This window comes from Gobius niger, assembly GCF_951799975.1.
Source record: "Gobius niger genome assembly, chromosome: 21".
In the NCBI taxonomy this organism is placed as follows: domain Eukaryota; kingdom Metazoa; phylum Chordata; class Actinopteri; order Gobiiformes; family Gobiidae; genus Gobius; species Gobius niger.
Genome location: NC_136872.1, coordinates 16,391,298 through 16,404,862, shown reverse-complemented (window position 1 = coordinate 16,404,862; position 13,565 = coordinate 16,391,298). Strand labels below are relative to the sequence as shown.

Genomic DNA, 13,565 nt, shown 5'->3' with positions numbered 1-13,565 from the left:
TGATGTGTACCTGTCTGGTCTTTGTGCCCATGGAAGAGCGTGGTCGCTTCTAATTTCACCCCGTTTGGAGCTATAGGAATACATTAGGAAACACCAAATGCTAGCCACCGTTTTTCCATACTGATATATGTTCTTACCTGAGCTTAGACGAGTTGATGCGTACCTGTCTGGTCTGAGCTATAGGAATATACTGGGGGAGGCCAAATGCTGACAACATCTTTGGTCTTTTTGCGTGACTGAGGGCACGCACAAAGACTAGACAGGTACGCATCAACTTGTCTAAGCTCAGGTAAGAACATATGTCGGCTCAACAACTGTGCCAATATGATTATTATGAGCTTGACAAACATCAAAGTCAGTGCCACGCGCTACCAGTCTGAACTGTGGCGACACTGGTACAGTTGTCTGCTCTAAATGTCGTTGTGTTGTGTTTGTTTTTGTTTTTAACTGGACCTCGAGTCTGCAATAAAGGTTGATGATGATGATGATGATATCTCAGTATGGAAAAACGGTGGCCTGTTCCTTTAAGCTACTGCTGGGACAGAAAAAATCAAATCTTTAGATCCCAAGTTTTGATGATTCAAATAACTTTATCGGTTTTCCCAGCTCCAATAGATAATAAATAGAATTTGCTCAAAGAAATGGTCTTTTAACTTAGTTGTTCTGCTTTATAGTTCTACACCAAAAACACTATTGTTCAGGCAGTGTTACCCTTAGAGTAGATGCCCATTCTTTCTAGCCATTACTGTGACTGGTATAAACAATGTGTGTGAAGTGTCTTGCCCAAGGACATAGCACAACACTTTCAGCGACATTGGAATTGGAAAGCACAAATGACTGCGCAGTTACAGCAAAAAGGGGGCCGCCCTACTTAGGAGTGGTAAAAACGGCTCTGTCTCAGCGCTTGTACAAATGGCGTTAGTGGCAGTACAAGTAATTAAGTAACTATTTTGTGGCCGTAAAGTTGTGGGTTGGAGCTGTGCCTGTTGTAGTTCATGCTGTTTTGTTGCATCTAAATCTATATATCGACCCCCCCGTCGCTCTCTGATGGATGGATACCCGTCTCTGCTTGCAGACGCTGAGTCACAACCCGGCAACAGTCGCTCCCGGCAACTCCTCCGTAGTGACCATCAGCCCAGAGACCAGACAGTACCAAAAAAATTAATAGAAACAGCTCACAAAAGTAGACTATTAGTGATTTTATTTTACGTGTGATGGAGACAGTCGTCCGTGGCAACACATCCACAGCAACCAGACTTTCAGACATAGCTATAAATTGGCACACACACAAAAAAAAAACATGCAACATCAAATACGGTTTTACTTCAGCCGTTGGCCACACTTGTTATCTCTGCCCACAAGCTCCTCTGCCCACCCATGTCCCTGAGTTACGATCTAAATACAGCCAGCACTTTCACACGCTGCATTCTCCCAGAAGAAGCCGGAGAGTTAATCACCGTCTTTGGGCTCTGCTGCAAAAACTGGAAACACAAAGTCACATAATTACAGCGTATCGCGTTTCAGTGAGAAATGTTTTTGAAATGTGACAGTATTTGAGACGGGGAAGCTGAATGATATTGCAGTTTCATGTGATGCATCTTCAGTTTACCGAAATGTCACTTAGAAAGCTCTAAAGCCAAAACATAGTCAGGGTGAGTTCTCATTGTCTGTGCCCCCAAGTCGCAATTATCTAATTACATAGACTGTAATTAGGTAATATGATCTAGCTGCAAAGTTTATAAAACCTGCTCTGATTTAGCCCTCAACAACCTGTTACTTTGCCGCCCCCCCCTGATCATGTTAGGGTTAGGTTTAGGGTCAGGGGTAGAGGTTATGATTAGGGATAGGGACACAGATCTTACACATATTATAGAAACTAGAAGGTCTAGACTTTCCAATGAAATATCACACTGGTATAAAGGCTGTTGCCAAAACACCAATGGCCGACCTCACCATTGTAGCCTAAAGTTAAGAACCATTTTCTGCAAATGCCAATGTTTTACATCAGTGGTTCTAAAGTGGTCCGGCTCCGAGACCAGCCATTACCCTAAAGGAACAGGCCACCGTTTTTTCATACTGAGATATGTTCTTACCTTAGCTTTGACGAGTTCTTTAGGACCTGTCTGATCTTCTGTGCCTTCAGTCACGTAAACACAGCGCAGACGGCGTTAGCATTTAGCCTCTCCCTCTCTCCACTATAGCTCCAAAACAGGTCAAGATAGAAGCTACCAAGCTCTTCCACGTTTTCCCTATTTAAATATGGTTACGTGAAGTGTTACACTACAAAGTATAATTACACAAAATTAAACAATGTGGATTTTCTAAGCGGATAAAGGGGGAACTATAATGTAAGGCGTAGTAATACCAGGAGTAGTTTGGCATCCGGAGCAGGAGAGGCTAAATGCTAACGCCATCTGCGCTAAGGTAAGAACATATCTCAATATGTAAAAACGGTGGCCTATTCCATTAATAACGAGCTACGACCCAAATAAAACTGTAATTTGTCATATATCGTATAAAATATTGTATTTACCGCACATGTTTTTATTAAACAAGCCGTAGATTTGCTTTTAAGACTGAAATTATGATCAAAACAACCCAATATTATTAATTTTAACAGACTCCAGTTTGTTTCCGTGTAGTTTCAGATGGAAAATATTGGAAAAAAGTTCCCTATAGGCTCGCGACCCACTTTTGAGTCCCCGACCCACAAGTTGAGAATCACTGTTTTACATTATATATGACCAAGTGGGATATTCTGCAAGGACATTTAAAAAGTACACTATAAAAAGACACTATTTCTCACATTTGTAGAGTACTCTAACAGGTATTTGATCCCTTATTTGCATAATAATATTTCTCAAAATCATATTGGGGCCAGAGGTTCTGCACTGGAGGGCCGGATTTGGCCCCCGGGCCTGACGTCGCCTCCCCCTGCTGCAAGCTCTCCAGTGAATGCGCTTTGAGATGTAGATGTGCATAATTGGAGGAAAATAAGACGGCAGATAACAGGTTGAATGCAGAATTATTTTTGCTTTAAAAATCCTTTGTAGTGGCAGATGTTTGTTTTACCCTCCGCCTTAACCAAGCACATTTTCTCCAGTTCATCATTACCCAAATCTAGAAGCTTCTCGACTGGTTTACAGACTATAGGCCAGTGTAACGCCTCATTTGAAAGCTAAGACCTACCTAACTGATCTAACATTTTGCGTTTTTCTTGTTTTTTTGTCACTCTTTGGTTGTTGTTTTTTGCTGCATTTTCAGCCTTATTTACTTCTCATTTCTACTGCCATTTTTTCAGGAAGCTTTTAGATTTGGGTAAGGTCGAACTGGAGATAATATGCTCAGTTTAGACGGGGCTTAAGAGGTTAAACAATTAAGTAAAATTGTTCAAAATTAAGTTATAGTGATGTAAAATGTTCATATTGATTGACTATTATCTTAAAATGTATGTTAAAACTGTAATGTAGACCGTATAACAGCCTGTCACCATAACAAATTCGAAGTTCGATATATTGAGGCAGGAAAGTATCGCGATAAACGATGTTATTGAATCTAACGATACTCGATACTGTCAACTCTCAGGCATGAAAATGACAGTAAACGTTTGTTCTAAAAGTGCATCATCATATCCTACAATAACTCAATTTGCTTCTGTTAGAAATCGAAGTTTTACAAGAGGGGAATAATAACAAATAAGGGGAAAATGCGAATAAATTTACAGACGATAAATATCGAGCCCAAAAATGTATCGTTTACCTGTTATTTATTGAAGGACAAATCAGCATAGTAATTATCGTGACAGGCTTACCGTATAATTATGTTATGTAAAAGTATATTGAGTTTAATATGGGGTAGGCGCACATAAGCTTACTCCATTTTGAGCATCCATAATTGCACAGTTATGGTACGCTGGTTGAAAAGCTATTTGTTTTCATTGTTTATGTACATGCATATTCACAGCTGCCTTTTGTTCATTGGAGTTAATTCCAGTTATTTAACTTCACTTAAAGAGGACATTCCCTTTCAAGTTGGGGAGGTGCAAAAGTGAACTCAACGTGGTTTCACACTGGCCTTCTCGTACAGTTTTGACAGTAGGAATGACAATATTATGATAGTTTACTTGTGACCCAGTGATTTTGTGATACATTGTGGCTTCTGTGACCTCATATTGCGATAATATTCTAGCGATAAACCAACAATATCAGAAACTTCCCTGTTCTCCCTCTATACCTCTATAATAATCAACAAACTGGAGTTGAATTGAATTTCCGGATCCAGCTGATCTGATGTAGCTCAAAGGAAAAGCCCGGGCTCTGTCTGAATGAGTGTGATTGTTGGCACTAAAGCAGTTTCTCCCTCCCTATTTGTGACGCGGTAAACCGGTGCCAGCGTGGATTAGCCATTTTCGCTGTTGGCAAAAGGTTATTGTCTGTGGCCGGCCAAACTACCAGTGCCATAACAATACGTGGCCATTGATTTGTGCTCCAATGTCCGGCCAGTCTAGATTAAAAAAGAAAAAAAAAAGCCCATTTAGAGTGATTGCTTTGATAGGGAATAGTGGTTCACACAATCAATCTATGAAACATTTTAAACAATCTTATATATCCCTGTTTTAAAAGAATATTGGGCCTGTTGTGTCTGTGATTTATTGACCATATAATTTGATAACACCTGATGCATTGTCTTCGAGAGATTGGCTGTAATTTCACAGTCATGGTGGCGCCGTGATAATTCAGCCTGGCTCATTTTCTGTCTTTCTTTCTTGACTGCGTGACTTATCAGATCTGCGCGGTCACGCTCTGGAAATATCTTAAGGTTATCTCTAATTTTCCCGAGTCATGTGACGGTTTCTATCCAGAGGAGAAACCAGAGAGGGCGAGTGTCTGTGGCGCAGTTCCCCCTTCCGTCGATAGGGGGAGCGCTCTGATAGACTTTCGTGCCGCTGCGGGTTTGCTGCTCGTGTGTGACCCAGCGTTAATATCCCCAGCTTCATCATTTTAATCCCTCAGCCTATAAATACTCCATGGGAAGAGCAGAAAGCACCAGTAATGGTTTTGTTCATGAAATAGGGAGAGAGCCATGATTTTGTCATCTCGGGTTTGCTTCAAGCTTGATACACCCAATAGTGAGTGTGTCAAGTTTATGATTACATAATCATGTTTTTTGCAAAATACTAAAGTGTAAGTGTAAAATGACAAAAATGTGACAAAAATTTGATACAATATTGACGAAAAAATGACAGAAATGTGAGAAAAAATGAAAAAAAAAGACAAAAATTGGACAAAAAAATGACAAAAATGTGACAAAAATGTGACAAAAATTTGATACAAAATTGACGAAAAAATGACAGAAATGTAACAAAAAATGAAAAAAAAAATTGACAAAAGTTGACCAAAAAATGACAAAAATGTGACAAAAATTTGATACAAAATTGACGAAAAAAAGGAACAGGCCACCGTTTTTCCATACTGAGATATGTTCTTACCTTACTTAAGCTCAGGTAAGAACAAATCTCAGCATGTAAGAACGGTGGCCTGTTCCTTTAACCCTCACCTGAACCTAGCATATTTTCTCCAGTTTGGCATTACCCAAATCTAAAAGCTTCTTGGAAAAAAGCATCAAAATGGCCGCAAAAACGCAGTGCTAAAGAGCAACAGAAAAGTGACGAAAATGCAACACAAAAGCAGTGAAAAGAAAGTTCATAAGAGTGACTATTACACACTCTACTACAACAATACAAGGAAAAAGAACAGTTTAAATGAGTTTTAGGTCTTAGCTTTCAAATGAGGCGACCTTTAAGATGTGGGTAAAGCTGAACTGAAGAAAATGCAATCGGTTTACGGCGGGAGTTCAGAGGTTAACAAGCTTTAGGGTTTGTTCGACACATTTGCAGTGCTTTAGTTATGAAGCATATAATTCAATAACAGTTATTGCTTACCAAATAATGAAAATAAGAAATAGATTTTATGCTTCAAACCTTTGTCACTTTAAAAGCATCAGTTCAATCGAGTTAGAGATAAAGTAATGTTCGAATTAATTACTACTGACTATGTATTTTTCAAAGTATGACACCATCTACCACGAAACACTTATTCAATTGGAAAGAGCACGACTTAGTAAATGTGGGAAAACCTCATGTTAGAGCTGTAATGTTAAAAACTGTAATTGGTCTGATCAAGATCACGCCCGGTTTCCATGTTATTTATTATATACAGACCATTTTTCCTGGTTTTAATCTGACATTAGGCCTTGTTGAGCCATATTACCATGAAAATACATTAGCTGTGTGTCCTGCTCCTTTGTAATTACCATCTTTACCATGTTATTACACTTCTATGTTCCATGTCATTTCTATCTTCATTCTATGGCACTGCTGTAAAGTTGATTCGAAAATTGAGATGGATTAATATGGAGAAAATAAATCTTTTGACCATATCTTCAAGCTCTACTGGCTAAACAACACGACTGCTCTATGGCACCATGAAATCTCCCTTGCATTTGTCTCTGTCCCGGCCCTGACCCTCGGTGTCCTCCTCTGTGCGTCTCAGGGCTGCTGTGGTGTGCTGCTAAATGGAGTCTGAGCAGCTGTACCACAGGGGCTACTGCAGGAACAGCTACAACAGTATCGCCAGCGCCAGCAGCGACGAGGAGCTGCTGGATGGAGCCAGCAGCATCATGGACTTCCACACCACCGAGGACGACAACCTGCTGGACGGAGACGCCGCTTCCCCAGGTCAGAGGGAGGGGGGGCACATCAGGGGCGGGACAAGTTCAGTCGGCACAACATGCGCACAACATCTCGCCAAAACATTGGAAAATAGGGCGATGCAATATTTTCTTTACACATTTTTTTTGCCAAGAACGCCTTTAAGCCAAATTTTGATTTTGCTCTGTTAATGGGACATTTTCACGTAGTTTTATAGACCCTTTCGCTGCTGACATCATCAGTGACATCAGCAGGAGGCAGGAAGTGATCAAAAGAAATAAGATTAAACTAAAACTTGTGATTATAAGTGTAAAACTACAACAAAAAAATGTGGTCCTGTTGTGGCTTAAGGTGCAAGAACAAGAGGACTGACATTTGAGACGATAAAATAAGCAAGGTTTATCTGATATTTCCAACAACAGTTTCACATATTATCGTTACTATGACAACAGCTACAATGGAAATAGATAGGAATCTAGCTTTCCCGCCTCCAGCTAAGCCCGGAATATTTACACACAATTATATTTTTTGTAGAGTAAGTACAGAGACTGCTTCCAGAAAAGTACTCTCCCATCATCTTTTACACACTCCTTTTTGAGCACAGGATGAGCTAATGATAAGCACCCCCCCCCCCCCCTTGAAGCATAGCCCTTCCTACTCTGTATAAGATAGTAAAAAAGTCCTCTTTGTAAAACATATTTCACTTCTGAAGCAGCGAGGCCACGACTGCATTGCACTACTTGTTGACACTTCGTATTCAATAAATGCACCAGAACTGAAAACTCACCTCACAAAAAATGCTCATGTTCCGGTTTTTAACCTCTTGACCCCCAGTTTTGATTTACCCAAGTCTAAAAGCTTCTTGAACAAAACGCCAGAATAGTGACAAAAACAGGGATGAAATTGCAACGAGAAAGTGACAAAAAAGGGCAACAAAAGCATATGAAAAAAAAAAAAAAAAAGTGACAAAGAAACGTCAAAAAAGCAACAAAAACTTGCTGGAAAAGAAACAATAATAGAATTTAAAAAACACTAAAAAGTGACAAAAACGTGAGGAAAACATGACAAAAAAGGGCAAAAACACAACAAAAAATACCTCAGAAAACTAAACTAAAAAACAGGAAAAACAGACAAAAACTCTGGCCTATAGGCTGTAAGCTCAAAGTCAAGAAGCTTTTAGATTTGGGTAAAGCTGAACTGTAGAAAATGCACTCGATAAAGGAGCCATTATCTATCCTCAACAGCTCAATAGGATAATTTGAATGATTGCAATTAGTAAATCGCAAACAACAATATCAAACCTGCTAAACCTGTAGTAAAGATATATATCAGCCTTTATTTGTACAGTAAATTTATTAAGGAAGTTACGGTTGTTCTGTGAATGATCTGGCTTCTAGCAGGTTGTGATGAGTCAGTTTATAGTAGGTGTGTTTTGTCTCATGCTTCATTTAGTCTCTACTCTGTCCATTTAAACTTGACCCACTGTGACTGTGACTTAAACACACCTAAATTCTTCCACGAGCTTCCCACACTGTCATTGTTCTTGCACAAAGACGTTAAGTGATTTTCCGCATTGTACTGTAACTGTAAGTACAAAGGCAGCCCATTTATCAAAAACTAATACCCTCAAGCACCAGGACAGAAATACTTAAGAACAAGGCTGGCTTTGTAAAACATTTGCTTGAACATGTGATTGTTTGAAATGGCAATTCTCCTCATTTATAGGTTGAATTCTGTCATTTTGGGTGATTTTTAGACCCACTTTAACTTACTTACTTCGACACGTGCCGTTTCAAACACTGCGTCATCGTGTGTGGGGTTAAAAATAACACACCTGAAGTGGAGCGGCAATTAAAGGGATAGCCCAGTATTTTTTTCTTAATAGCTTTAATAGAAATTGTTGTCAACTCATTCTCAGTTGGAGAAATGAGGAGTGAGGTGCAGGCTTTGCACTTGAAGAAAACTTGAAGAAAACTTGAAGAAAACTTGAAGAAAACTTGAAGAAAACTTGAAGAAAACTTGAAGAAAACTTGAAGAAAACTCTTTCGTAGTACTGGCTTTTTATCTATATATTGTGGGCTATTTTATATGTATAGAATATTTAAAGCAATACTAAGTAACTTGTTTATCTTAATAAATTATTTTAGTAGTTCCTCTGGGGGTGATACAAGTGTTAATGGGATGATCGGGGTGTCTTTCATCTCCCCCTGGTGTCTCTGGCCAGAAAAAAAAACACTTGTAACTTTCTCTGCTCCGACCCAGAGGCGCGAAGAAGAAGCTAACAGGCTAACGGGCAAAGCTAACTGCGGGCTAGCACCACTTGAACAGTATTTACAGCCAAGTTTGAGTGAAAAAATTATGTCCATTGTGTAGTTGGATGAACAATATCCCTCTCTCCCTTTGTCTTTTCTGTCAGCGTAGTATTTACTCTCCAAGACAATTAATGAGTTAAAAAAATCACAACTTGCTACGACACCTGCAGTTGCGCTTATGGCCTCTAGGGGCAAGAGTTACTTAGTTCTGCTTTAACCTCTTAACCAAGTGCGTTTTCTCCAGTTCAGCTTTACCCGAATCTAAAAGGTTACAGCCTATTAGGCCAGTGTAACGCCTCATTTGAAATCTAAGACCTAAAAAAATTAATCGAAATGGAGCTTTTTCCTCATGTTGTTGCTGCGTTGTTGCCACTTTCATTTTTGCCACATTTTCATTGCTTTTTTTGTCACGTTTTTGTCTGTCTTTAGTTGCATTTTCATCCTCGTTCTTGTGTCATTTTCGCTGCTATTTTCACCATTTTTACCAAGAAGCTTTTTAGATTTGGGTAAAGCCAAACTGGAGAAAATGTGCTCGGTTCAGGTGGGGGTTAAGAGGTTAAATAGACAGTGAAGCCCAGTATTACAATGTTGTATAAATAACATGAATACACTTACATATTTAAATGTTCTTTGACCATTTTGCATTAAAGGTTGCAGCCTTCAATGCAACTCCATATATTAAAAAAAAAAAGTTATTTAGGCTTCAATTAGTCAAAAAACAATATAATTTCCACTGTCACACACCATTGAGCTCCCAATTTCAAACCATCTTTCCCTCCATATGGCATAGCTCCTCATCTATCCACTTCAGGATGTTTGCAGACTAATATCTGCCGCAGGAAATCCATTATCTATTCCAAAGTATCTAATAAAACAACTGTCTTACACTGAGTTACTATCGCCTACAGCGCGGACAGCTGTTTTCATTCACCCGTATCCTCCACATACAAGCACTATCTGTAACAAAATCTGCCACTTCCTGTCGGTTCTTCATCATCGGGGAGAGAAAGTGCTGAGTCGTTTACCGTTGCCTCATTTCACTTCTCAGTGTGGGGCTCGCAGCTGCAACAACACAAAACGCTGAGAGTCCAAACTGTTGGCTCTTCACCGCCTACATCCAGTTTGTTATGCCTTTTGGAGATCTGTTGCGAAAGCCCAACACAAGCAGATGTCTTTAAGATTCTTGCCTATACAGTAAATTCCAGGAACTCAAACAATCCACATCTACCTTTGTTTGCCCACCTTCGTTTTCAGTTTGCCCATCCATATTGAGAGATGTAGAACAGGTGCATATTTTACTCTATTCTAAACACAGTGTTCTATCTCAGTAACTTTTAGTCTTTAAAGGAATAGGCCACCGTTTTCACATACTGAGATCTGTTCTTACCTGAGCTTAGACGAGTTCATTTGTACCTGTCTGCTCTTCACGCGTGCTCTCAGTCACGTAAACACAGCACAGACAGCGTTAGCATTTAGCCTCTCCTCCTCTCCACTATAGCTCCAAGCGAGGTGAAGATAGAAGCGACCAAGCTCTTCCATTTTTCCCCTATTTAAATATGGTTTCACGCAGTGTTACACTATAAAGTATAGTTACACAAAATTAAACAATGTGGATTGTCTAAGCCAGTGGTTCTCAACCTTTTGGAGCCGGGACCCCGATTGTAACAGTTAAAGAGGTTCGTGACCCCCGTCCGAGTCACACCATGAGAAATAGGAACATTAGCCGACATAATTCTTAAAGATGTGATGTACTTTCTTAAATGTGAAAAAATCAGACCCAGTGCAGGTGGTTCTCGGGACAAATTCTCAAGAATTTATGTTGAGAATATTCCTGTTCAGAATGTTTGGGACTAAGATTTTTATTCTTTCTTACTGTGTTGCAACCCACTCTTATTCAATAAACTCCCTCCCTTTATTGATTGATTGATTGTTTAAATTTTCCTCTTTGACTAATTGGGCATGTACAGTGGGTTTAGGTAAGGGGTAGAGTGTGTTTTGATTAAAGTTATACTTTGTCTGTTTATGGTTTTGCATAATTGTAAAATGTAAAATTCATAAATAAAGTAAAAAAAAAAAACTTAAAAAAACAATGGATAAAATAAAATTCATCAAATTCCAAACAAATAATGGTACTGCTACAATAAAATATTATATTATATGCCAATAAAAATATGTATATTTTATCTACATGATCTGGCAACCCCCCAAATTTGTCTCGCGACCCCTTTGGGGGTCCCGACCCCAGGTTGAGAACCACTGGTCTAAGCAGATAAAAGGGGGAACTGTTAGGCGTAATAATACCAGGAGTAGTTTGGCGTCCGCACAGTAAAGTGAAGATATCACTGCGCAGATGTCGAAGTACTCCTGGTATTATTACGCCTTACAATATAGTTCCCCCTTTTATCCGCTTAATCCACATTGTTTAATTTTGTGCAATTATACTTTATAGTGGAACACTTCACGTAACCATATTTAAATAGGCAAAACGTGGAAGAGCTTGGTAGCTTCTATCTTCACCTCATTTAGAGCTATAGAGGAGATGCTAAATGCTAACGCCGTCTGTGCTGTGTTTACATGACTGAGGGCACGCGTGAAGACCAGACAGGTACAAATTAACTCGTTTAAGTTAAGGTAAGAACATATCTCAATATGTCAAAACTGTGGCCTTTAACAAGTCATAAAAGAACGGAAAATTCAAGTTTTTATCAGTGCAAGAAGCTTTTAAAAACTTGCAGAACTATCCAAATCTAGACACATTTTGACTTCTCCATTAAGCTGAGCAGTGTCGGCGTTTCATTCACTTTGAGAAACCTTTAATAACTTCATGCTTACAACATGGCTGTCAATTAGAGGTTTTTTTTTACATAATAGTGACAAAAGTGGGTGTTAGTTCTGCCTTGTGTCACATCTTTAAATGTTTCTATAAAGCAGAGATGAAGTAGAAACAGGACGACCACCAACACTGTTAGTAACATTAGCCAGTGTATTCTGTTCTGTGGGGAATTTATGGCATTTGCATTATTGAAAGTTTCGTTTTTTCCCCTGCTTTGTTCATTCATCCAAGCACACATAAAAGATTCCAGACTGCAGGGCTGCAGAATGTTGTGATGTCATCTGAAACCCAGCAATAGTAAAAGCACTTCTTGGCACCGCCTTTTCCCAGTTCATTCAGGATTTGAGCTCCCGTCCCTTTAAACCTGTCTGATTGCTTTTGGCCGGAGTGACTGAGGAAAACTGGGGAGTGAAAGCTCTTCCTTTACGCTGCTGTGTGGCCGGTGGCTCCGAGCTATTTTTGTTGGGTTTGACTTGACTAGAGAGGGGGCGGGATCACAACTCGAGCTTGTAAGGGACTGAAACTTCTGACTATCAGCTGCTGTAGTTGATTTTAGAGGATTTTAGGGTACTGCAGGAGTACTGTGATGGAATTCCTTTTGAATTGATGCGTAAAGGATACAAAGTTTGGATTATGTTGCTTTGAAGGGCGATTTCAGGACACATTGGGGTGCCATGGCCGACTTTTATGTTGCCTGACATCTAGAGCTGCCCGAAAGGTAAGGAAAGCAGATCTGTCTTATTGGTGACTTTGTATTCGCTGACCAATCAAGCCACAGCCAGAACTTCTGCTGGATAAATATCAAGGGCTTTTCCAGGTATCTTTTTGACACAATTTGATGAAAAAACAAACCCAAATCGCTTAAAAACATTCATTTATTTACTGTGGGGAAAATTCAGGAAAATACTTCTATTGTATCAAATATGTACATTTTTCCCGTATTGCGCAGCCCCTCTTTAAACCTGTGATCATGTGCATCAATGTGACTTGTGGGAAATTAACGGGGGATGATAAACGGTTGTAAATCCAAAAGGGAAAACAAAACAAGACAAATCATTGTTGAAGCACCAGAAATATTATACTTGTTTTGGGAATAGAGGGACAGTGATGCACTTGTCTTGGGTACATGGGTTAGATGAAAACACAGACAAAACAGTGATTGTCCCGTTAAGTGGTGGGTACATGTTTTAGTAAATCAGGCTTTGAATTGTGGGATACTTGGGGGTTTGAAAGCGGATCTGTGTGAGACTTTCTCTTTGATGTTGTGCAGTGTTTTCTGTTTTGCATTACAGTTTATCCAGGCTTGATTTTGGCTTAATGCTTTGGTTTCTTTCCTTGCCACACCATGTAACAACAACAGTTTGTGATCTAGTCAAGTCTGTGTTAGAGACAACATTCAGTTTGTATAATATGCTCAAAAGAAATTTCTTTTATAGATGAGTCAGAATCTCTGTTTATCATTACATTATTCTGCACACGGCATGAACTCTTCCTCCCCTATGAGCAAGCTGTCAGTGTCTCCTCATGACCCATGGAAACCGACTGAGCAGGCGACCTGGTGTTATGCCACATACAGCGTGTTAATGTACAATGGGCCAATGTGTCAATATGTAGGGTCTAAGAACCGCACAGTATCTATTACAGTATCTGTCAGCGTAATAACCTGAAATACTAGTTTTTCTCTGAACCGCTGTCAAAACCAGACTCTAAC

The 13,565-nt window shown here is 39.5% G+C and overlaps 1 protein-coding gene across 2 annotated transcripts in view; it reads left to right on the top strand.

Annotated features, from left to right (window-relative positions):
• The window catches only part of clcn3 (chloride channel 3), a 36,085-nt gene that overhangs the window by 2,251 nt on the left and 20,269 nt on the right, over nt 1-13,565 (top strand). For both annotated transcript variants that reach the window (XM_079580359.1, XM_079580357.1), the window contains exon 2: nt 6,552-6,736. In XM_079580359.1, coding sequence (XP_079436485.1) covers nt 6,574-6,736 — 163 coding nt within the window. In that variant the 5' untranslated portion in view covers nt 6,552-6,573. The remainder of the gene's footprint in view (nt 1-6,551; nt 6,737-13,565) is intronic.